At 44.2% G+C, this 25,270-nt stretch overlaps 1 protein-coding gene across 4 annotated transcripts in view; it reads right to left on the bottom strand.

Moving 5' to 3' along the window:
- The window catches only part of SH2D4A (SH2 domain containing 4A), a 63,011-nt gene extending 38,005 nt beyond the window's left edge, over positions 1–25,006 (bottom strand). Inside the window, exons 1-4 of one of the 4 annotated variants that reach the window (XM_040443404.1) lie at positions 24,829–25,006; positions 19,216–19,600; positions 7,829–7,988; positions 6,270–6,441 (exon numbers count right to left, since the gene is read on the bottom strand). In XM_040443404.1, the coding sequence (XP_040299338.1) occupies positions 6,270–6,441; positions 7,829–7,988; positions 19,216–19,396 (513 nt within the window). In that variant the 5' untranslated portion in view covers positions 19,397–19,600; positions 24,829–25,006. Of the gene's footprint in view, positions 1–6,269; positions 6,442–7,828; positions 7,989–19,215; positions 19,601–24,019; positions 24,208–24,228; positions 24,415–24,828 lie in introns of those variants that run through there. The other 3 variants (XM_040443193.1, XM_040443322.1, XM_040443253.1) reach the window with 3 other exon arrangements.
- Between the last annotated feature and the right edge of the window lie 264 nt (positions 25,007–25,270).

The raw sequence follows: 25,270 nt of genomic DNA, 5'->3' as shown, positions 1-25,270 counted from the left end.
CCCCGTTCGTGCTCTGTCTCTCTCTGTCCCAAAAAAATAAATAAAAAGTTAAAAAAAAAAAAAAAAAAAAAAGAAAATTGCTCTGAGACTGGACTCCAAATTTTCTAAACCCTGAAGTGGGGGTCAAACAACTATTGTCAAACCGCCCCCCCCGCCCCAGACTTGCTTCTCATGACTCTAAGGGTGAAACAAATTCTTCACCCTTAGAATTGGGGCAAATCTTTCATGATTCTACAAGAGAGCTCCTTGGATGACTCCATCTGCTAATGAATATATAAAATAAATCATTGTTGGGGCACCTGGGTGGCTCAGTCAGTTGAGCATCTGACTCAGGTCATAATCCCAGGGTCATAGGATCAAGCCCTACATTAGGCTCTGCACCGAGCATGAAGCCGTTTAAGATTCTCTCTCTCTCTCTCTCTCTCTCTCTCTCTCCTTCTGCCCCTCACATGCACTCTCTTTCAAATAAAAAAGTAAATAAAATAAGTTTTTAAAAATAAAGTAAATCGTTGTTATATTGGTATAAAATGATCGAAATGCAGACCTATACATTGGGCTATTTAGTGTTCTGGTCCCATGGAGGGAAGGGTACAACTCTCTACATATCTCTACATTTCACAATCTCTTCTACATTGTGAGAAGATTAGCTATTTCCCAGGAGGGCCAAAAGATAAGAGTTTTGAGTCTCAGGCAGAGGGCTGTGGAGAAAAGCTCAGAATAGGATTGCCAATTGACTGAGAAAGATAAAACTTGTACCTCAATTCCAGAAGTGAGACTGGATTAACCTCAGCCTTGTACTACTGGGCTTGAACCTCACATCTTTGCCTAAATTCTGCTTGAATCTGAAAGTCCAGACCCCATGGTGAGGCTCATCCATTAAAATTGTATGGAAACCATCCTTAACATCTGTAGTGATACAAAAAATATTCTATTTCAGGTCATGCCTACGGGTGTTGTTTAGGACCATGAATGTTTAGAGGTGGAAGAACTTATGAGGAATCATCTCACCAAACATTCCATCTCCACAAGCTAACTCCTATGGCCAACAGTCTAAATAAACATGTAAGGGATTCTTCCTAAAGCTTCCAGATAAGAACCCATGTCAGCCAAAACCTTGATTTCTGCCTTTTGAGACCCTCAGCAAAGGACCTAACCAAGCCATGTTGGAATTCTGACCACAAGAGCTGTCATATAACAAACAGGTATTATTTTAAGCCATTTGGTTTACAGTAATTTACTATGGCAGCAATAGAAAATGAACACAAAAAAAGCCTAATTCCTCTTCCTTAATATGGCCTATCAGCACCTCAAATGCACCTTCCAAGTCCCAGCCAAAGTACTTTATCCCAGGCAGACTGCCCTCCTCCCTGTATCCCCACAAATGATGCTTTCCATTTTCTCACCACAGACATTCTGCATATCCCCATGACATCAGGCCTACCCCCATCCCTGCCTTCTACAAACCAGTCAAGCCCTGACCTTCTACCCAGCTGGAACTTGATTATGTCCTTCCTTAGTACTAAGTGCTTCTAATCTTTCCTCTAATTCCTGAAGGATAAAGACCTTGTCCTGTGCCTCCTTTGTGGCTCCATAATATCCATCAGTACATGTATTGGACTCTTGGTAAGTATTCGTTAAGAAAAACACTGATTCAATCAATCCAGCCAAATCATGCAAGGTCTTCACCCATGCAGCCTGCACAAAGGACACTCTTATAGCAGGGGCAAAGTTTACAGTATGTCTAGTTCAAACAACCCCTTGGATTTGTACTGGGATTTGAAAATTTTCAAGAATTCCCAATTATTTCATGTAATTTTCACACACAAAAAAAACATGAGATAAACAAGGCAGGTTATTTTTAATCCCCAGTTTTTTTTTTTTTTTTTCAACGTTTATTTATTTTTGGGACAGAGAGAGACAGAGCATGAACGGGGGAGGAGCAGAGAGAGAGGGAGACACAGAATCGGAAACAGGCTCCAGGCTCCGAGCCATCAGCCCAGAGCCTGATGCGGGGCTCGAACTCACGGACCGCGAGATCGTGACCTGGCTGAAGTCGGACGCTTAACCGACTGCGCCACCCAGGCGCCCCTCCCCAGTTTTTATAGTTGAGAAAACAGAGGCTCCAAAAGATTGGGAGATTTGCCTAGCCAGCAAATTTGCCTAGTGGTAAACCCTGCCCCACAGACTCAATGTTGTCACAGTGTAGGGCAGAGATGCCACTCTGAAAATCTGAGAAACAGCTGAGAGAGAAGCAAGCATGTAGAGAAGTGAACTCTGGAAAACACCACTGCCATCAATTAGACTGTCGCAGGGTTTCCGGGCAGTTCAGTTCGATTTAATTGTGTTTGTTTCTCTACTACTTCCTCAGTCCTTCCTCTTCCTCTTTCTCCATGTTTTCTTATAGAAAAAGATTTTCTGTTTAATTTTAAAGCTGACAACATGTGGGTCTAAAGCATTCCTGCTTTAGGGGAAAAACACCAAAATCTCTAATCCCAACAGCATGATCATTACGATGACACAGATGTGAATACCTTCCCTGGGGCATGATGGGATAGCTGGAGCTCTAGCCCTGAGTTAGAGGACCTGGTTTATGGCCCCAGCCCTACCTCTAATCAGGCTTTGTGCAGACCACTGCCCTCGGTTCATCCACTCAGAGAAGAACCTGTTTCATACCTACGTTTGTTGTGAGGATGGAGTGAAATAGCGAATCTAAGTCTTTTGACAGCTGTACAAGCTGCACACATTTTAAATGTCAGATTCCTCACCTCAACCACTAACACCCTAATTACTAGTACTAAGGAAAATCTGCCTGTTTTGCCAAAGACTCTCCTAGGCAACCAGCGATGATCTTAGGATGCACTATTTTCTTCCATTGAAACTGGCTGTGGCATTTGTGTAGGCTGATTTCATCTTATTCAAAATATTACTGGGTAAACAGGGAGGATAATGAAGGAATGAGTGTGGGATTTAGCCCAATTCCTACAGAGGACTTGGGTCCCTGATGACATGTTCACCTTGACCCTTTCATAAGATAATCAAAGCAGAGTTGAAAAACTCTGGCTGATACAAATGCAGAAATACCGTCTAATCAAATGCCTCAGTACAAATGTAAGGGGTCACTAGTAACCAAAAGAACTACTTCCCATAAGTATATGACTCTATACAAGAGCTTCTACAGTGCTGAATGCACATCAATATGTAGGCTGAATTTAACTTTCTCCCACTCTCCACAGCCCTCCAGAGAGTTTAGATAAGACCAGTAAGAGGTGCTTTCAGATTAGGTCCGGAGTTCTCTGATGATGAGATGTCCCATGGAAATGTATTACAAATCTAACAAGGCCATTTTACTTTAGTAAATCTATAATTGGTTTTCCTTGAATACTGTTTATAATTCTAGAAGACTGACTGCTCTTTAAACCTGCCCATGATTATTCAGATAAGCTTCATGATCACTAACTTCAATAAAATTTGCTTGATAATTTTTCTTTTTATAATACATTTTAGGCTGTGTGTAGATGATGAAAGTTTACAGACATGACAATATCCTTCTAGATATTATAGTTAAAATAAATTATGGATGAAATGTGGAAATCTTAACTGTGCAAACCTGAATTGCATTTTGGAAACATATTGGATGACTCCCAAAGCTCTAGCCTTGGTTTCCCACCAGAGTTTTTGTCTGAAGGAGCAGATCTGGGGAAGATGATGAATTCTGTTTTAAATACATTGTGAGGAGGATTAAAGTAGATAAACAAAAACAAGAGCTTTCTGTGATTTAGGGGCAAACCACTTAATTTCTTTGAGCATTAGTCTCTTCATCTGTACAAAAGAAATACTTGCATTGTCTACCTCACAGGAGTATTGTGAAATGAAATGACTACATGAGAGAAAGCTTTGCAAACTCCAAATCAAATTATATATCCTTTATTATTATGTATAAAATCAACTTCTATCTATTGCTACTGCCTCAAGTGGCATGTGAAATCCTTGATATCTCTAAACTAGACTCTTCTTTTCTTTTAAAACCAGCTTCTGCTCCACATGTTCGTGTTTATGCTGATAAAACCCCCGTCATCTCAGGCATCTGATCTTAGAAACTTGGGTTGTGTTAGAAAGCTTGCCCCTTCCCCACCTACTCAGATCCATGAATGAGCCCTTCAAAATATAAAATTTCAAAAATCTTTGACACTATTCAATTGTTCTTGAAAAAGGGGTCAAAACATAAAGTTGTCTCAGAGACCCTGTCCTGCCTGGCCTTGCTCACCCTGTCACTCAGTCATATGTTCTTCTGTGTCCCTTCTGCACTCCAGCCACACAGCCTTCTTTGGTTTCTCCAAAGCACCCCCCCCCCCCTTCCCCCAGCTAGGCAGCCTTCATCCATGCTGTCCCTTAGCTGGAACCACCAGCCCCAGCCATCCTCAGTCATCATCTCCAGCTCCATGTCCTCTGCAAAGCCACCCTGCACTTCCTGCTATTGCTCAAGTTCTAGTGTAATGGGGGTGCACAGAAACATATCCTTTTCTTGGGATCACTTATTATCTTTTGAAAGGATGTGTTACATGATCAGTGTAACACAGTGTAACACAGAATCAGAGCAGTGATTCTGTTCTTACTCCTACATTGCAAACTCAAGGCCTAGCACATAATGGGTACTTTTTAAAAGAATGAGTAAATCAGTCAATCTTGAGATCTTCTCTCACTGTGTGTTTGTGTGTGTGTATGCATGTGTGTGTGTGTGTGTGTGTGTGTGTGTGTATTACATATGTGTGTGTATAAAAATAACAGCCATGGTATTTACTTTAACTTCTATTTTAATCTTTTGTCCTACTTTTGAAAATGTTTTTTTCTAGGACAGTATTATGATTCAATCACAAAGGTAAGCATGCTTACTTAATGCTCTTGAAGGAGGTTTTTTTTGTTGTTGCTATTGTTGTTCTTCATTTTAGGGGTGCTAGAAAGGGAATATGCTGTTTGCAGGTAGATTGGTATTAAATGTGAAGTGCAAAGCAGGCCTGGAAGAGCTTGAATATTTCACTGTAGATGTGAGGAGAGGACCCAGGGATGACCCTGGGATATAAACCCAATTTTAGAATTTTATACCCCTAAATATTTTGAGCCTCATATTTATAGGCGTTTTTAAAGTTTCTTCACCTTCCTCATATTAATAAGACAATCAAGCACAAGAGTTAAGGAATGACCTAGGGGTCCTGCAGACCTCTGTTTGAATCCCGGTTCAGTCTTATCAACTATGGGACCTCGGGCAGATTGAATAGCCATATCTAACCTCAGTTTCCTCACCTGTAAAATGGACAAATACAGAAACAGTTCCCAGGTCATAATGTCATTCTGAGGATTAAATGAGATGCTCAGCAGTGTGCTTTGTCACCATGTGGCACCCAGCAGAGGGGATCTGTCATGAGTGACAGCTCAAAGAGGTCAAGAACACACAAAACTAGTGTCCTAGAACTGGGGACCTGATCAGAAGTCAAACAATTGTAGATCCCTTGTTAATTCTCAGTTTAATTAAATTCCTGGCAGAAGAAGGTACTTCATAATATCATTTTATTGTTCTTCCAAACTATAACCTAAGTAGCAAATGATGTCTGAGCTTTTTGAACCCACTGAGACACAAGAGAATTCAGAACAATTCTGATTATAAAATTCTGTTGAGGAAATAGCAGTCCCCACAGTCACAAGCAGAACCTGGGAAGCCAGTGAGGCACTGAGGTGTAGTCCTCCACCAAAAGGGGAAGACTTGATAGAGAATAATCTACATCACAAATGTGCCAGCGTTCTAGGACTGGAATCAGTCAGCCACAGCCTGTATGCCAGACCTGGCGCTGTTAGGTAAGTAAGGTTTTACTGGAACAGAGCCACATCTATTATATTATATACAGTTGTGACGGAGACCGTACGGTCCACAAGCCTCAAGTATCTACCATCTGACCCTTCACACACAAAAAAGTTGCCAATCCCCGTTATAGAAGACATATAATAGGGAAAAAATAAACCCCCAAAATACCTTAAAATGCAAAATTTTATTCCTAGAGTTCCTTCTTCACAACTTCAGTCCATGAAAAAGGGGTGCTTTACCTTTGTTGTGAAATAGCAGGAGAGTCAAATTGAACATCAGGGCCTTCCAGTTGGGAGGGATTTTTCCCAGAAAAGTCTGAGAGCCTGATGTTCAACTACATTCATCTCAGTGGCCCCAATATCTTTCACTTCCCTGGTTATGAAATTCTGCATGTTTACAGATATGAAAGACTCACTGGAATTTTCTCTTCTTCAAGGGGTGGTGCCAGTCTAGAGCCTTTCCCCAGCTCCTCCTCTTCTGCTGCTTTCTTACAGATATTCTGAGACTCCAGGGTATCTGGTGCTTGCAGATCATAGTACTGTGATCTCGTTTTCAAGCTATTGGCAAAGTCTTTGGACTGAGTCTTTCTGAAGAGAAACAAATGTGGAATTATCAAAAACACTCTCCAACATGGATAGCTTTTCCAAAGCAGATGCCTACATTCAAATTATGTGAAAAACAGTAATAGATACCATTTACCGAGTGAATAGGCTGAGCCCTTTGCTAGTATTTTAAAGACATTAACTTAATCCTCATAACAGCCCTCAAGAAAGGGGTTGTTATCCTTGCTTAACTCAAAATGGCTCAAAATAATTATTTTATTTATCCAAGGCTACATAGTGGCACAGGCAGGATTTGAACCCGGGTCTGCCCAATTCCTGTTCAGAAGCTAAACTGCTAGAGCACACTGCCTTCCTCTGATAAGCAGCAAATAATTAGTTTATCTCTGCATGCTCATTTATACGTTAGTTACAGGAGCTGCGGGTAGCATCACCAGCCCTTGGGAACTGAACTGAGGTCTGTATGTCTGCTTCTATCTCATCAAGGGATAACAGGCTTCACAGAAGTCACCCTGGGCACCCTGCAGAGGGGATCAATCATCTGCCTCACTGCTACCACTCAAGTTACCTTCCTAGATCTCCAGCTGATCATGTCTCTTCCTGATTCAAAAACTGCCACCATCCACAGGATAAGGTCCAAAGTCCTAAATCTGGCTTTCAAAGCACTTTAGCACATGGCCCTGTCTCCCGCTATTTGCCCACATATACCCCAAACACTCAGAAGAACTCATCATCACCCAAAGAACCTTACATATTCAAGACTAAGGATCTTGATTATGCCCTCTGCCTGCAGTCTCCTTCCTGACATTCTGCACTGAAAAACTCTACTTATCTTTTAAGGTTCAATTCAGATTTCACCTCTTTTGTGGGTAGGAATCATAGGTCCAGTTAATGCTTTGTTAATAACTTACTTATAGCACATATCACAACCTATATCAGCTGAAGTTAGTGGTGTACCTGTTTCTCCTCCTAGACTGGAAGCTCCTTGTTCATTTTTGAATCCCCACCACCTAGCACAGGCCCTAAAAGGCCTGCTTACTCAGCTACCTATATCTAAGCAATCTTGTTTGAAGTCCTGAAGCTTGAACTGTCACTGCATTTCTTATTTCTATTCCTGATGCTCAGCTGTGTCAGCCTTTGGTGCTCCAGCATGGTTCTAGTGAAGCCAGTGATTCCTGGGGAAACCACATCCAGATCAAACCCGGGGTGACAAGCAAGGAAATGAAACAGCTGATTTGATCACATTGTGGGAATAAAGGGAACCACCAAAAGTCTAAAGAAACTTGCCCGACAGATCTAAAGTTACTCTTGTGACTCTGCCCACCCCACTCTCCCTCCAGCTACTGTGAAGAAGAGGCATCTTTGCATGACTGTATAATCTGGCCAGCCTCTCAGTGGTTTGTAGATCTCATACCTGAGCTCTTCCGCTTCCTGCTCTGCTTTCAGCTGGGCCCTCTCAGCAATAATTTCATTACAGAGAACATCGTAGGGTTTATCTAGATGGTGTTCACCCATCACCCAGACCCAGACTTCCTTATCGGCTCCCAGTTTCCAATGAACAGATTTGCCATTCTCTGCAAGTAAAACAAAATTTAGATTGGACAAATATCTTTAGTCACGGGTTATTATGTTTGCCATCATTAAAGTATTGCGTCTTCAGGAAAAAAGCTATTGGATGAGACAAAGTGCTTCCAATCTGCTCAGGAACCAGCAGCATTCCCAGGGAGCAATGGAGGTGGTAGCAGTGGGTGGCGGCTGTAGCAGAATATGGGAATATGGTTTTTGAATGTGCCCATTTAATAAGTAAAGAAGGTGATATGGGAAGAAGCCATGTATTATTTACATTACCTTCAGGGGAACAGAGCTAACATCAGATATCAGAACCTCTCAAGTCTGAGAGTCTCCTGGAACCCCAGAATGACACAGCTGCTCCAAGGTTTGGTATTTTCATTTTAGAATTAGTCTGGCTTTAATTGAACTCTTAGCCCTGCCACTTCCTAGCTGTGTGCCTTGGACAAATTATTTAGTCTCTCTAAGCCTCAATCTCCTCATCTGCAAAATGGGGGTAGAAGCATCTAGGACACAGGATTGCTGTGGGGAGCAGGCAGGCTAGATATGCCACGTATTCCCCCTAGTGCCCAACACACAGCAGGAGTTCATGAGAGGTCAAGTGCTCTGGTCACCCTCCTATTGTTTATTTACGTGGCTGCTCAGAGATTCACACCAGCGTGTGAGAAGATAACACTACCGGTAGTGTGATACTTGGTGAAGCTACTTAAATAACACTTGTTTACAATGGGTCGCAGGGGTTGTATTACATTCTAGTTCCCGTACTCCTGAGATGCAGCCACACAGGTCATGCTCCCTGAAACCTGGGGAAAGTGAAGCACACCTGGCAGAGGCCAAGAGGTGCAGTCCCTAAATCTAAAAGCTCCAGAGCAGACCTACCCAGGGCCATTATGAGCCATGTTATGGGTCAAGATCCCTGTGCCCCAAGGACCCTAAACTGGCCAGTGGTGTTGAGCATGGGTAGTAGGGCACCTGATGGAACACAGGCCAGGCCATGCTTATAGGTTAGAAACCCACACTGGGATTGCGTCTCGTCTCTGTACATTATGTGAAGGTTTCCAGTTAAAGTATCTGCTGTCCAATGAATTGTTGATCTACTTCCTACTGTTTCCCCAGGATACATTGAAAAAGTGGGCTATTCAAACAGAGATATGTTTTTATTTTGGCACTTTCTACCCTTCTGAGTGCAATGGAGACATTCTACAGTATAATAAAATTCTAAATAGGATCCTGGGGTGGAGGGGAGGGGAGACAGAATCTTCACTATAAAAGGAGTCAAATGTAGCATTTAGGAGGAAGCTGACTTTGCACTGTTTTCACAAGTGGAGAAACAGTGAAAGTGGCAAGTAGGTCTGAAGGGAAGATCAATCCCAAGTGGGCCTTCATGGGGATGGGCCCTGGCCAGCTCTGGCTCTGTGTGAGGAAATGCCAAATGGTTCAGTAACTTTAGAAAGCTGTCATACCTCATGAAATTCGCTTTATTAGGCTCTCTCGGGGCAACTAATAACATTTTTTACTTTGTCCATCTCTCAACCTTCACCTAAATAATTACCAATATTTTTGACAGCAGGAGACAGATGCCCTGAGAGGAGTGTGGCAGAGGGCCAGGGGAGGCAGACAGGAAGGATACAGGGATTCCAGCAGCTATGCTCAGGACAGCAGGACACATTCCCCGAGAGCACCCTCCATGGGCTGCAGGCAGAACTCTTATGGGAAGAAGGTGTTGCCCTGCAGGGCTGGGTGGGGGACAGATCCAAGAACTGCCTGTGGGCACATGAAGGTGCTTAGAACTATAAGTAGAGAAGGCAGCTAGAGGAGAGGGCGAGAGCCCTGAAATTTTAGAAGCAAGGCAGTGGCGAGAGCATGGTGACGGTAAAGAGATTGCGGCTTGGAGGCAAGAAAAAAGAGAATTGTCAGATTTAGCCAGATGCCAAAAGAGGGCTCTTGACAGAATGGCACTGACAATAATATCTGTTCTGAGTCCTCCTCACCCTCAGGAGCTCTTAAATGTTGCCTGAGAGCAGAGACTGGAGGGGCTTCAAGGGCTTCCCCACGACTCCCTAACCTTAGGGGAGAATGGAGAAGATTCTAGTAAAACCAATGTTAGCTCTGATACCCTCAGTTTTTTGTTTTTTTATAAATGTTTATTCATTTTTGAGAGAGAAAGAGAGAGCACACGCATGTGAGTGGGAGAGGGGCAGAGAGAAAAGTGGACAGAGGATCCTAAGCAGGCTCTGTGCTGACAGCAGGGAACCCCATGTGGGGCTCAAACTTAAGAACTGTGAGAACTCATGAATGTGAGATCGTGACCTGAGCTGAAGTTAGACACTCAACCGAATAATCCACCCAGGCACCCCTGATACCCTCAGTCTTATACCAAGATGCAGGAAGACTATTAAGGACTCTGTTTAGTGTATTTTATAAAAACTTATTGAGTTTCTAAGTCTGAGCACAATGCAGATGAGCTAAATGCTGCGGGGGACACAGGGAAAACACAGATGTGGCCATTTGTCCTGCAATTCACCTAAAGTCTGAGAGAAATAGCAATGCATTAGGTTACTTATTTAATGCATTTTATTGCATATCTACTATGTGCCAGGCACTTAGGTAAATATGTGTAAACACTTATGAACAAGACAGACCAACCCCTGCCCTCAGGGAACTTAGATTCTAGTTGGAGACAGAAGTTGAACATTTAATTATAAAAGTAATACAACTTGGGGAAGGGGTTGTGAAAGGATGCTATGGAAATGCTTCAAAAGAGGAACTGATCTGTTTGAAGGACCAGGGGAACATACATTGTAACCACAAGAGACTTTAAGTCTGGTGAGGATTCACAGGATGGAGAAATTGCTTTGGAAGCAGGAAGGAAAGAGAAGTTCTGTGAATTGAGTTTTGGTGGATGAACATGGAACTTAGAGAGTAGGGTGTAAATTTGGTGACCTCCACAAAGATAGTGCGATGGAAGATCAGAGAAGGAAATCAGTGAAGAGCTATCGGGAATCAGTGTCTCAGTGAGAGCTCAAAAGAGTTTTAGATATCACCTGGTCATGGGCTGAGGATCATGCAGGGGGCCAGTGGGCCACGTGGCATGACTCCCAGACACCTGGCTAAATGATTTAAACTTAGGCCCTGTAGTGCATAAAGCCAGAAAGTGGTAGTAAAGTCCCAATGTTTCTACCAACTCTTTATGTGACCGTGTATATGTTATTCTACCTCTCTGAGCCCGAGTTCCCTCCCTGATAAAACAGAGGTAGTAAGTCAGACCTCACAGGCCTGTCACATGATAAAGGCTCAAAAATATTAGTTCCATGTTCTTGATTAAGTGATCAACAAAGAGTCCATGACTTTCTCTGTGCAGGTGGTGCTAAGGTCAGAGAAATGACTTAGGAAATGTAATAACACGTAGGGTAGATCAGGGTAGTGGAGGTGGGTGGTTCAGTGGGTTAGTGGGGACAGAATGGAGGAGCAATGAGGTACCAGGAGGCAGGTACTCAGGGCCTGAATGAGAGAAAGGTCAGTAAGTTACAGGTGGCTGAAAAGGAAGGACTCAAAGATGACGCCAACATTTTGAGACTTACTATCTGGGAGTATAGAGGAGTAATAAGCGGAAACAGTGACAGCAAGAAAATAAATTTGTTTAAAAATAAATAAATGAATTTGTTTGAAGAGTCAGGTAATGAGCTATTTTGGAAATGTAGAATAAATTATTTTTATCTTTACTAACAATCTACATGGAGAGCATCAGTAGATATCTGAACTATGGCACTGGAGTTCAGAAATGCTACCGAGACTGATAGTGTGAATTTGAAAGTTACTTTATAGCTGACCCCACTGAAGCCACTGGCATAGAAGAATCTGCAAAAGGCATGAAGCCTAGTGAGAACCTTGGAAAAGCATGTGCTCCATTTGGGAGGCAAAAGGGAAGAAAAAGAGCATTCTGATTAAAAGAGAAAAAAAAAAAGGACTTCTGATTCCTAAATAATGACATAATATAGAAGGAGCCTAGGGAGAAATGCACGGCTATACAGCCAAGAGAGGAAAAGGGAGCCAGTGCTCTGTGCCATGGAGACACAGAAAGGGGGATGGAGACCCTGGAGGGAGGGCAGTCTCAGGTAGTGTCTGACCTCAGAGTGTATTTTTAGGCAGACAGGCTGGGGACAGGCTACAAAAACAGGACAAAAAGGATGGGAAAAGGTGGAGGCTGGCAGTAACTATGTGCTCTGAGGAAGTAAAAGAGGATTCAGTTCTCTGTTCAACAAATACTTCCTGAGCATCTGCTATGTTCCAGGCACTGTGACAGAAAGGGCAGCTTAGGAGCATGGATGGTTGAAAGATTTCTTTCAATAGAAGAAACTCAGGGTTTAGGGAAGGGAGAAAGTAAGGATGCCACGGAGCAGGCCAGGGGAAGGAGGGCTAGAGGAGCGTGCAGAGAACAGGTAAAGAAAAAAATGTTGACAAGAAGAGGAGAAGAGCGCCTGTCTGCTAGGAGCTGAAAACTGATCCACACAGACCCACATTTCTGTCCCCAGTGGACTTCCTTAAGACAGAGGTATAAACTTAAGAGATCCTAATGAGGCAGGCCCTACATCTTGTTATAATTTAATGCTATCCATGCATTCTGGACTTTCTGTCTACTTCACCTTGAAATTATATGCACTGTTTTGTCAGAGGACAGTGTGAAAGGGACCTTTTCATAGCACTTCCTTTTAATTATAAGGTTTATTCCCAGTCCTTGAATCATGTTTGTACCCTGCAGCGCTCTTCATGCCTGCTATCTTAGGGATTCTCAAGAACTTCTAAAACCAACTCTTCTAGAACAGTGGATTAGTCCTGCTTAGGACTGCACCACAACGAACTGTTGTGCAGACTCTCATCCATACCTCATTCACCATATAAAGTCTCTAACTAGGCAATGTTGTAAAATACCACGTAAAAATGGAGTGACACATGCCCTTGGCAAGGAAATGGCCAGGCTTATTCCAGGCCTACATTAGTGCATGACACTGCTCACATCATCATTGTGTCTGACTTCTCCCTACGTGGCAGGCCCAGCAGAAGTGCAGGAGGGAGAGACTGGAGGTGTCAGTGTGGATCATCTCAGGTTCAGGTCAATGCAATGCTCAGGGCTCTCCCTGAACTAAGACTATGCTTCAGAGGGTCAGCAACTGGTTTCTAGCCCAACTAGATCTAACTCAGAAAGTCAACCATAGTAACAGGAGAGGGCGAGAGATGGAGAGAGAAGAATTATATACCCTGTCCCTACAAAAAGAAGACCAAACTGAGTGAATAGAAGCCAGAGCATCAACATCAGCGGCCTCCTAACAAATTTACATATTGAACACAATGGGAGTATCATCAGGGCTGAGGTTATTAAACTATTGATATACTTCCCTAAACTCCCAACCTCTCAGTATCTCCCACCACTCTGGCCTCTCCTCTAGGACAGCCCACTCCCACATCCAGTACTAAAAGACTAGTGCCAGGCCAATGGGCACTTGAGTACTATGGCCATGCCCCTTCTAATTGATGCCCATGCCATGACTGCCATTAAATATTTAGAGTATCACCCAAGCTATTAATGACCCCATTTTACAATGAGGAAATTAGGGTCATGGAGGGTATTTAACTTGCCCAAGGTAACAGACCTAGTGAAATTGGAACCAGAATTCAAAACCAGCCGGTGAGGTTGCAAAATCTGTGATTAAGGCGGCCTCATAATGCACCCTCCAAACCTGAAACATTTCTTTTTCTTTTTTTTTTCTTTTTTTTAGAGAGAGAGAGAGAGAGATCACATGAGTGGGGAGAGGGTTGGGGGACAGAACGGAGGGGAGAGGGAGAGGGCGGGAAGAGGGAGGGAGAGAGAGAGAGAAAGAGAAAAAGAGAGAAAGAGAATCTTAATCAGGCTCCATGTTCAGTGCAGAGCTTGATACAGGGTTCGATGTGGGGCTCGATCCCATGACCCTAGGACCATGACCTGAGTCAAAATCAAGAGTCAGACACTCAACCAACTGAGCCACCCAGGCACCCCCAACCTGAAACACTTCTGAGAGCAAAAGAGAAAACCACCAAAAGGGATGCTAGGACAATGAATGTAGACAGGGCTCTGATGGTCAAGCTGGGGTGTGGGGTCACCTTCACATTCCCTCCTGGCCCTGAAGAGCAGGACAAGGCAGGAGAAAGCAAGATCTAGCCCCATGTGCATGCAGAGTCCTATAGGGACTTCCTGAAATCGCTCACGACCATTGCTTTCCCCATTGTATGCTAGACTTGTCAAACTGGGTTAATAATCCTATAATTACTAACACTAAAGTTCATCTTTAAAACTTTAATAAATTTTTATGTTTATTTTAGAGACAAAAGGACAGAAAAGAAGCTGGAGAAACTGCATGGTGCTTGAACTATGCCCAGGAAAGTAGGGGGGACAGAAGAAGGTGAGAGGCCTGGCTTGGCAGTATAGGTCTGAGTGTCCCTGGCATATAGATGATGTTTAACCATGAAAGGTAGAGGCAGTGCCCCAGGGAGATAATACAGAGACCTTAACCTAGAATCTGTGAACCCTGAGACTGTGAATGAGATTTAGGGAGTAAGTGAGCATTGTGAAACTACGCACAAAATGTTGTCTGTCTGTGATCCTCCCAACCCCACCTCAAGGTTACAAAACCACCAGTACAGAGTGGGGTACCCTCGGGGGAGTACAGCTATTCAGGGGTCAGGCAGAGGCAAAAAGGAGGCCATTATGGAGAGGGCAAGAGACCCATGACATCAAGTGAGAGACTCAGAGTGGCAACTCAAGAGTCAGGTAAGGCTGAGGAATCAACTGAGACCAGAACTGAATCCATCAGTGGAGGTCACCAAATGAGTTCCAGAGTGAAGGAAGGGGATGAAGTGCCCCTGAAGGTGGCACAAACAGATGGTTTACAGTCATTCCTGGAAAAGGGAAGGCTTTGCATGTGGGAATTTGTTCCCCTGGTAGCAATGAGAATGCAGCAAATAAAGTCTCATGAATCCATGTCTGTTTCAAGGGCACAGATAGCCCCTCCTGTACCACACACAGCAACCAGATCCCAGCCTACCTCTTAGGCTTCTGTCTGCTTGGAGACCCAATGAGATAACTGCTGGGCAACCCTCTACTGAGTGAAGGCCTCTTGTGTCTGTGTTACCAGAAAGAAATCACACACAACAAAGGCAGGGCCCTGATGCAAGCATATGTTTTCGAAAGGGTGCAAGGCACCTACAGACAAAAGTAACTTCTTAAGCTCCAGGTAAGCTCGACATGTGGCATATTTGTTAGGAGCACCCACTTTGGGAGAGTCAGACTCAGGTCAAGCCCAGGTGTATCATTTAACTCACTGTTGTCCTGGGCAAGCTAGTTAATAACCCAGTCTCACTTTCCTCACCTGTAAAATGTGAACAGTAATTAAGCTTCAGGCTTGGCTGTGATCATTTAATAAGATAATATATTTAAGCACCCAGCTCAGGGTCTGATACTCCATCAGCTCAGTGGTGCTACTTTTATGGTCTAGGGCAGTGCTGTCCAAATGTGAGCTACATCTGTAGCCATACATTTACTAGTAGCCCCATTACAAGATCAAAAGAAACAGATGAAATTAATCTTAATGTATTTTATTTTATCCATGTTATCCAAGATATTATCATGTCAATATATAGTGAATATAAAATTTTTAATGTGGTATTTTACATTACTTTCTTCCTATCAAGTCTGTGAAATCTGGTAATTTACATTTCTTACACATTTCAGTCCAGACTAATTTCATTTCATGTGCTCAACAGCCACATGTGCCTAGTGGCTATCATACTGGACAACACAGCCTTAGACCTCTAGTTATTTGCCCCCAACAGGCAGAGAAGATACATAATTCTTTTCCTAAGAATCACATTTTCCCATTACAGTTTGAAATGATTTTCTGATCTATTACTACGTTAAATCCATATTTCTGTTTTTCATCCCTCTCTACATTAGCCATAAGACTTCTTTTTTTTTAAGTTTATTTATTTTGAGAGAGACAGTATGAGTGGGGAAGGAACAGAGAGAGGGGGAGAGAGAGAATCCCAAGCAGGCTCTGCACTAACAGTGCAGGGCTTGAACAATGCAGGGCTTGAACCCACGAAACAATGAGATCATGACGTGAGCTGAAATCAAGAGCTGGAAGCTTAACCAACTGAGCCACCCAGGCACCCCAAGTCATAAGATTTCTAAAAGGTTCCTGGTATACACAATATGTAAACTTTCAGTGATACTCTTTGGAAACTCACCACGGTAGACTGTAAAGAGAAAACAATGACAAGATGACAGCAAAAGAGCTGCCAAGTGATGAACTATAATGGTGCAAAGGAAAGAGGTGGGGAGGGGCATAAGATATATTTAAAGGGCCAAGAAAAGGACACTTTCCAAAGCTGCAGCCTGGCTAAGAACTGCTAAGAAAAAACAGCAGTAAAGTCAGTGCAGTACAAACTGTGCGGGGGCAGGAACGGGGAGGCCGGGAGCACAGGCCTGCTAGGAGTTGAAGTGCACAGTGAGGTTTCAGCTAACAATGGCCAGGGGCTTGGCAGGTCAGCAGAGGACCAGCAATGACACTGCTTTGTACTATCTGTGGCTTTATCTTCAAAGAGAGAACAAGATGAAAGACAGAGAAGTGCTGTCTTTTAGGGGGAAGTCGGGAAAGCTTTTCTTTTTCTGCAGCTAGAAGAGAAAACTAATTTAGTGCAAAATGTATTTTTCCAAGTGTTAAATTTAAGGGAGTAATAAACTTTTGACATGAAATACTGATAGAATATTCATTGTGTACATTAATATACTTTTTAAATGACCATTTAATAAGATAATATAAATTTTCTAAAAGGTAGATTCAAACTCTGCAAAAGAAGAATTTAAGCAAAGAAACTGAAATTATTGTCTTAAGTCATCACAAGGAGACCATTTCAGCAAACAGGAGAGGCCCAAAGTTTTACAAAGAGTCTGGGCCACTGACATTAGGGCAAGAACTCACTAGTCCCAAGGTCACCCACCACAGCAATATGCTATGTTCATAGTATACATGGTGCTCAAAGAGGTCCAGCTATCTCTGATAAACTCTGGCTAAAGAATGCAGAGAGATGCATAAGCCAGTTAAGAAAGACAAGAAAGTCATGTTTCAATTAGGACATGTTACTTACTGAAGGAAAAATTCTATTTGGGGTAGTATAGAGCACTGTGAAATCTAATAAATCTGGATGCCTACTGGTGGTATGACTTTGCATATATTACTTAACATCTCTGATTCTAAGTTTCTCCATCCATAAAACAGACAATTAATATTAACTTTGCAAAAGTTTAGTGAAAATGAGGCATAATGCAAGGAAAAGTGCTCTGCATAGTGTCTGACAAAATAGATTTTTTTTTAAATTTTTTTTTTTAACGTTTATTTATTTTTGAGACAGACAGAGGACAGAGTATGAACGGGGGAGGGTCAGAGAGAGGGAGACACAGAATCTGAAGCAGGCTCCAGGCTCCGAGCTGTCAGCACAGAGCCCGACGTGGGGCTGGAACTCATGGAGCGCGAGATCATGACCTGAGCTGAAGTCGGCCACTTAACCGACTGAGCCACCCAGGTGCCCCCAAAATAGATATTTAATAAACAGCTGTTATTGATACCAACGATAATAAATGAAATACTCGTATTTACTTTGATGTCATTAGAAAGGTAGGGGCGCCTGGGTGGCGCAGTCGGTTAAGCGTCCGACTTCAGCCAGGTCACGATCTCGCGGTCCGTGAGTTCGAGCCCCGCGTCAGGCTCTGGGCTGATGGCTCAGAGCCTGGAACCTGTTTCCGATTCTGTGTCTCCCTCTCTCTCTGCCCCTCCCCCGTTCATGCTCTGTCTCTCTCTGTCCCAAAAATAAATAAACGTTGGAAAAAAAAAATTAAAAAAAAAAAATAAAAAAAAAGAAAGGCTTAATTGCGGGGCACCTGAATGGCTCAGTTGGTTAAGCGCCTGACTTCGGCTTAGATCATGATCTCATGGTTCGTGAGTTCCAGCCCTGTGTCAGGCCCTGTGCAGACAGCTGAGCCTGGAGCCTGCTTCGGATTCTGTGTCTCCCTCTCTCTCTGCTGCTCCTCCACTCATGTTCTGCCTGTCTGTCTGTCTCTTTCTCTCTCAAAAAATAAAAACATTAAAAATTTTTTTTTAAAAAATAAAGGCTTAATTGTAAAGGTTTTCATTAAAGGCAGTGTAAGGTAAGGTCACTAAACTGACTTCATTTTGAGTCTGTATATACCAACTCCCAAGTGTGATTCATTTTCTCAATCTTTGAAACCCTGAAAATTTATCAAATTTTATTTTTCCTGGCTTAATGAAAAACGAGGAGAAATTGGCCTTGAATGCCTCTGTAAGCGACCTTGAAAACTGTTTTTTAAAACAGCTTAGGTATTCATCCATGACAGAATTTGTGTCGGGGGAGGAGGAAGAACAGAAGTGGTTAATGTGTGCTTTTCTATGTCTGTGTGTGTATGTGCTTTAAGTCTTAAGGTGCAAAGAATTCCTGCCCCATGGTCTCAAAAGGCTCTCTCAAGCTACCAGGGACTCCTTGGGTCAGGAAGAAGTACATCTGAAAAATTAACTCTCATTAAAAAATATGCAGTATGGGGGCACCTCGCTGGCTCAGTTGGCACAGCATGTGACTCCTGATGTCAGGGTCATGAGTTTGAGCCCCATGTTGCGCATAGAGATTACTTAAAAAAATGTGTCGTATGACTTTTTCCCTACAGCAGTATTTACGTTTTGTTTTTTAAAGATAACTCAAAGAAAAATCTCTTAAAGTATAAGAAGTATAAACATAATTGCTATAAAAATGCTGATACAATGACTCTTTGTGTGGCAGTAGAATACTAGGCACTAGTGACTAAGTGGGAGAGAAGTCTTCCTTAATACCCCCAAACCAAAACTGCACAGGTGACTTTTTCCTTCAGCTTATGGTCAGTCTGGTTTCAAGTAAGAGATCTGCCTATAGCTACACAAGTTCATGGTAATTGCTATCTGTGTGGAGGTATGTGCATGTAAGTATACACTTCAAACTGATAAACTGCACTATCTCCATAATATTTTCAATAACATTTAGGGTCCACCTACCAAATTGGAACTTGCACCTGGCTTGCTTCTAACTAGTGTGAAATGTTAAAACAAGCCGAGGGCCACTATAGTAACACATTCACAGAAGAGACATAGCTAAGTTTACCTTTCTTTGGTCTGGATTTCACTGGCAAGGACTCCTTTTTTTCCATTGCTGCTTCTCTTTCTTTCCATCGGCGGATCTGTTCCTCCCTCATCTTGAAGAACAGGATCTGTTTCTGCTCTTCGCTGAGCTCTGCCAGCAGATCAGGATCTATGTACATCTCTGATAGTATCTGTTTCAGCATCTTTGCAGGTCTGGAGTCTTTTACACCTGTGGCAAAAGTTCTTGGAAATGGCTTCCAGGTGTGCCTCCCCTGGGCTGGTTAACTGGGTGCACCCACAGACCTTCAAAGAGACTTGCAGCAATCCTAACGACCGGGACAATAATTCAGCAGACTGGCTCTTGGTTCCTGGCACCAAATATCCTGTCCAAAATTCTGTTTGTGAACCTGTAAAGAGCAACAAGCAAAAAGCAGGCAGTATTAAAATTGTAGATGCCAGGCAGGGGCAGGCTTATGAATTAAGCTTGGAGGAAATACAGTATCGCCTTTCATTTCAGACGCAAGGAGAAGAAAAGCTGAGGCACGCTTTGTCGAGAGTTTGTGTAACCTCTATCCCGTAATTTCCAAAGATACTTTATCTAAAAAACAAAACAAACCCTAACTTTTTACAGGCCAATCTCAGGGAAACAAAAAAATTAACAGAGATTTGGCCTTCTCCCAACGAAGCAAACATATTATTACCTCAGAGCCTAACCACCAACTGTATGGCTGAGAAAAGAATAAAAGAAAAAAAGGCACAGGAAGAAATTAAAAGGTTCTCTCCAAACAACTTATTTCAAAAGAAAATACTGTTTTTGAGATTTCACAGAATTACCCACCCCAAACCAAACCAAAACAGGGCCACGCTGAAGGAAGGAAAAAGAAGAAATATAAATTAGACCACAATGCAGTTTTCCCATTTCCCCTTAAAAGTAGCACTAAATAAACAAAATTACATGCTTTCATCTTCACAGGACAAGGCAATTTCCAGACAACCTCCTGGAACCATAAAAAACTCTGTATGTACAGGAGAAAACATTCATGTACATTCTGGAAGGTCACCAGGTTTTATTTAGGTGTACCTGTTCTATATATCTAATTTAATAAAATTTAAATTTACAGACCAGAAAAACTGGGAGAACAGAGACATAACTAGGTTCCTTACAAAGGATCCCTGTTTACAAAAGACTTTATTAGAGGGCTCCTTTAACAAGAAGCCAGGGACTGGTGCACTCACAAGGGGCTTTCTATTGGGGGAGGGGGCGCAATTTCACTGAGGTTTCATCTAATTTATGCGTTCCTGTTTGGTTGATTTTTTATTATTTTTTTAAATTTTAAGTAAGCTCCACACCCAATGTGAGGCTCGAACTCATGACCCCGAGATCAAAAGTTAGTTGCACACTCTACAGACTGACACAACCAGGCACCCTAGATGATTTTTTTTTACTTCATCTTCAATATAGTAGCATACACAAAAAAGCTTACTTACTGAGACTTTTCAGGATCACCTATGTTTAAAAAGTTGTCTAGTAATTTGGTGCTCACAATGCCTCAATAATCTCACCATCTAGCCATGCCTCTCAAATACCTTGATTCTCCAAACTAAGTTCAAACACTCTTAAACCATCCCTTACTTACTTATACCATGGCTCCTCTTACCTAGTTCCTTCATCTTGACACTCACAAAGCCACACTGTAATGCTCCCTGGCTTCGACTTCCCCTCGTCTTCCTCTTCCTTGCAAAGCTGCTCTTTCATTTACACCAGTCTTTTGACACAAGAGTGCTCAACAGTTGGGGTACCCCTGAATGTCTGCATACACAGCACATAGTTAAATTCATCCCTATTAATTGTGCAGCAGGAACCTTTTTTGAGCCTCTAACTATTCTTGCTAACTGCATCCTATAACTTCCTGCAGCATTCAACTACTGGAACTCAAATGGAACACAGTATGAAGAGAAAATTTTTTAAAAGAATTAAAAGCAATGTTTGACTCTAAATCAGGCAGACATGTCCCTCCCAGGCTCCCTTCCTACCTTTGTATTTTGCTTTGAGATGACCCTCAAAGGCCAGAAGAGCCACAGAACTGATGTCCTGTGATGCTTTTCTGACTTTTGGGTCCCAACAGCTTCTTGAGGGGCCGAGCCAACTAAATCCACACTAAAAGAGAGGTTGCCAGAGGCTGAGCTCTGTCTTCCTAGGAACCACAGGAAGAAATTTGGTTTCTCAGCACACTTGACTGCAGTGCTCTGAGATGAAGTGGTAAAAAACCAAAGTGAATGACTCCTTGATGTTCCAGTAAATATCCTTATGTTGGCACATTCCACAATTCCAGTGACTGACTTTCACAGCAATAAAACATGTAGAAAAGGAGGAACCCAGTGAAGCCTGAGGTTTCAGTTCTGTTTCCTATTTGGAATGGGGTGAATCTTAGCAACAGTAATGATGTGGGTAAAGCCAAAAAACCAAAACCCTGAAAGTGCCAAATTCACATTGTTCCTCTTTCCCCATCCCAGAGTACCCCTGATAATAAGAGCTTACCCACACTATGCCAGCCACCCCCTTAAGCACCTTACATACATTAACTTACATAATTTTCACAATTACCCTTGGAGTTCAGTTCCTCCCTATCCCTATTTCACAGATGAAGAAGATGGAAAGTGGCAGAGCTGGGCAGTCTGGCTCAAAGTCAGCTCTACTGTGCTCCACTAGCACAGTAGAGTTTTTTTGTAAGCCCAGAATCAGCACATCATCAGGATATGGTACCACATGTGAAATTTCAGAATGAAGACCAGCAAATTCTTGCAGCAACATAAATGCTGACTTGAAGGTGCATGACACATTGCTTCTGAGGGGCAAAAGCCTCATCCAGGTAATTGTAGCTAAGCTGTGGGGAGGCCAGGTATTGAAAAGACCTCCCCCACCCCCCCTCAACCCCCAAAGAAGGGCAGCAGGGAACTGTCATGGTGGCCCAAGTGTGGATGTTGTTTGCCTACTTTATTCACCAGGTGTTAGTGTTCTCGGTTTCCCCTCTCACAATCACTAGGAGTAGCACAAATGGTACAGCCTCTCACAGGTATGAAAAGTTCCACTGTACCTCTGTGATTAGATACTCAAGCTCTTTCAGTTTTAGTTTTGGTTTGTTTTGCCTTTTCCGGCAAATGTGGATTTTTAGCATTAAAGTTAACTACTGGATCTTGACAGAAAGACACTGGCTTCCCTGTGTCCTCAGAGAATACTTCGGGACCCAGCTAACAGCTATCTTGAGGTCAGGCAGCTGAAATAATATGCATGCCATTCTAAGGCTGTTGATTCCCACCAGTGTGGATTAACTCCTTCCTCCCCTGTGCTTTCAGATGGAAAATTCACATTGCACAGAGTGCTTACAGAACATCTAGCAAGGACCCCAGTGTGGGCTTTTCAAGAGCTGTGTGACTTGCAGATGTCAGCTACTCAGTTTTCTCATCCATGAAATGAGGGCCTGTACTATACATCTTTGTAATTTGAGGACTATGTCATATAGTCTAGGTGACGTTACAGATACAAGTAGAGACAGGGTAGAGGAAATAGAAACGAGGAAACTAACTAACCAGGGTTTTTCCCACTTTCACTCCCTGACAGGACAACCCCTGACATTGATTCAAACTTCAAATGACTTTCCCCATCTAACAAACTGGGTGCAGCAAACTTCCAGCTATTCAAGCTCCAATAAAAAGAAAAGCTAAGCTAACTTTTTCTCTTGTATAGCACTTTTCTTTAAAAAGAGAAATGACAACACCACATCTGCTATTTATTTCAAAAATAAATTTGTAAAGGGTGATAGGATTTTCCAAGATACCACAGATTTGGCCTGATGCTCACATCTTCCACAGCCCTGTTCAACAAAATAAAAATTGTGTTTTTAATGACTCTGAGACCAGAGATAAAGCCTAAATCATAACAATAATGTAATATGAACCGTAAAACTTTAATGCTAAGAATATAGTTTGAATTCTAATTCTTCTAAAACAGCCAGCTGTTTTCAGACTTTCAGTTATCTTATTCAACTTTACCTTATAAAGTTTATCTACAAAAGGGCAATTTTTGAGGATAAAATGAATTACCAGAGGTGACAGCAATTTGCTAAGTTTTGTACATATATACCTTGCTTCAGAATTTGAAATCACTGTACATACAGATTTATCTAGAAAATTCCATTCATGTGTCAAATCTATGTCCACAAATGCTTTCCACTTATTTATTCACTTTTTAAGAGCTCCAAGTCGTCTCTATTAAGCAGGCGATCAAAAGTCCTTTATAGGGGACTCTGGCTGGCTTAGTAGAGACCTTTGATCTCCCCGTCCTGAGTTCCAGCCCCACCTCGTGAGGCCCCACTTCGGTGAGGGGTGGGTGGGTAGAGCTTACTTTAAAAACAAAAACAAGGGGCGCCTGGGTGGCTGAGTCGGTTAAGCGGCTACGTTGGGCTCAGATCATGATCTCACGGTTTGTGAGTTCAAGCCCCACATCCAGATCTGTGCTGACAGCTCAGAGCCTGGAGCCTGTTTCAGATTCTGGGTCTCCCTCTCACTCTGCCCCTCCCCCGCTCACACTCTTTCTCTTTCTCTCTCAAAACTAAATATTAACAAAAATTAAAAACAAAAACCTTTCAGGAGGTGAGGAACACTAAGCTTAGAGAGGGGTGCCATGCTTCCTTCTTCCCTGCGACCCTTGGGAAGCTCTGAGACAACCTGAGAAAACCTACAAACAGTGACTTCTCCCAGTGACTCCACGCCCACCCCTCCAGGCGCCCGCGCGAACCCCGAGAACAGGAGTGGGCAGGAGTGTCCACTTGGCTGAAGAAGGTCATCTCCGGGTTGGCTGGGGCCACGGTCGGGGTCTGCCTCCAGCAGCGGGCGGCGACGCTGGGCCCTGAAGCCGGCCCCGCCCGCGGCGCCCGAACCCTACAGGGAGGGCAGACCTGGGTGCCGGCGCGCTGGGAAACCGGTTCCCGGGACTCTCCCATAAGGTCTGGGGCGAGGGAGGTCCGCACGGCCCTACCCCACGTGTGCGCGAGCGCTCGTCCGCGGGTGCAGTCGCTGCGGGGCCACAGGCGGGGGCGCCCGTCGCGGTCCGACGGGCGGGTGGGCGCAGGCACGCAGGAGCCGCCGAGGACGGGACAGACGGGAGACACGCGTGGCGCCGGGGCCGCTCTGCTACAGTCCAGAAGCTCCAAGCTATCCCGACCCTCCCACGCGTCCACCTCGGGCCCGCCCCGGCTCAGTGACGCGCGTGCACACACCCCTCAGGGACCCGGAGGCCCGCCCTGAGCCCCGGAACTGCCCCCAGACCTCCCGAGTGCGCTGAAGCCTTCTCCCTCGGGGCTCCCCGTACCACGGCCACAAGCCCCGGCCTCTCACCCGCCCGCAGCTCCAGTCACCGGACACCCGACACCGGACACCCGCCGCCCGCCCGGCAGTGGCGGAGGAGGGCCCGGGGAGGGGCGAGTGCAGGCCCGGGCCCAGGCGTCGCCCCGGGCCTCCCCCAGCCCGCCTCATCCCTGCGCCTTCCACGCTCCTCCTGGAGTCCCCCGGCCCCACAACACGTACAGTCTTCTCGGCCTCCCCTTCCTGGCCTCCCTTCCCCACCCCAGGCACTTACCCGTGCAGGGCTCTGCGCTCCTCTAGCAGATTGACCCGAGCAACGCCACGTCCAGTTGGGCCGCCAGAAGCTGTCGGGGAAGGGAGGGCAAGGCAGCGGTGCTTGAGAGCGGCACAGGCTGGCTGGACAAACACTCTGGCCGAGATGTTGGCAAACAGTGTCCCTCAGCCCCGGCCCGCCCGCGCCGCCCCACCCGCGACCCACATGCCGGAGTGACTGACTGGGCGCTCACGGCCCCACCCTAGCACCTGGAGACGCTCCAGGGCCAGACGTCGGCGAGGCCGTGTGGCCTGCTGCATCCCGGGCCCCTCTCTCCTGACCGCACACTGCCCCGAGCTGCCGGGGGTCCGGGGCAGCAAGGCCACCGCCCTCCACCTGCGGTCTGTGAAGGCCTGTCGCGCCATCTCAGGACCGGTAGAACTTATTAATACCAGCCGGCCAG

Source organism: Herpailurus yagouaroundi, unplaced genomic scaffold (assembly GCF_014898765.1).
Source record: "Herpailurus yagouaroundi ecotype Mexico unplaced genomic scaffold, PumYag 28, whole genome shotgun sequence".
NCBI lineage: Eukaryota > Metazoa > Chordata > Mammalia > Carnivora > Felidae > Herpailurus > Herpailurus yagouaroundi.
This window is presented reverse-complemented; position numbering and strand designations above follow the sequence as displayed.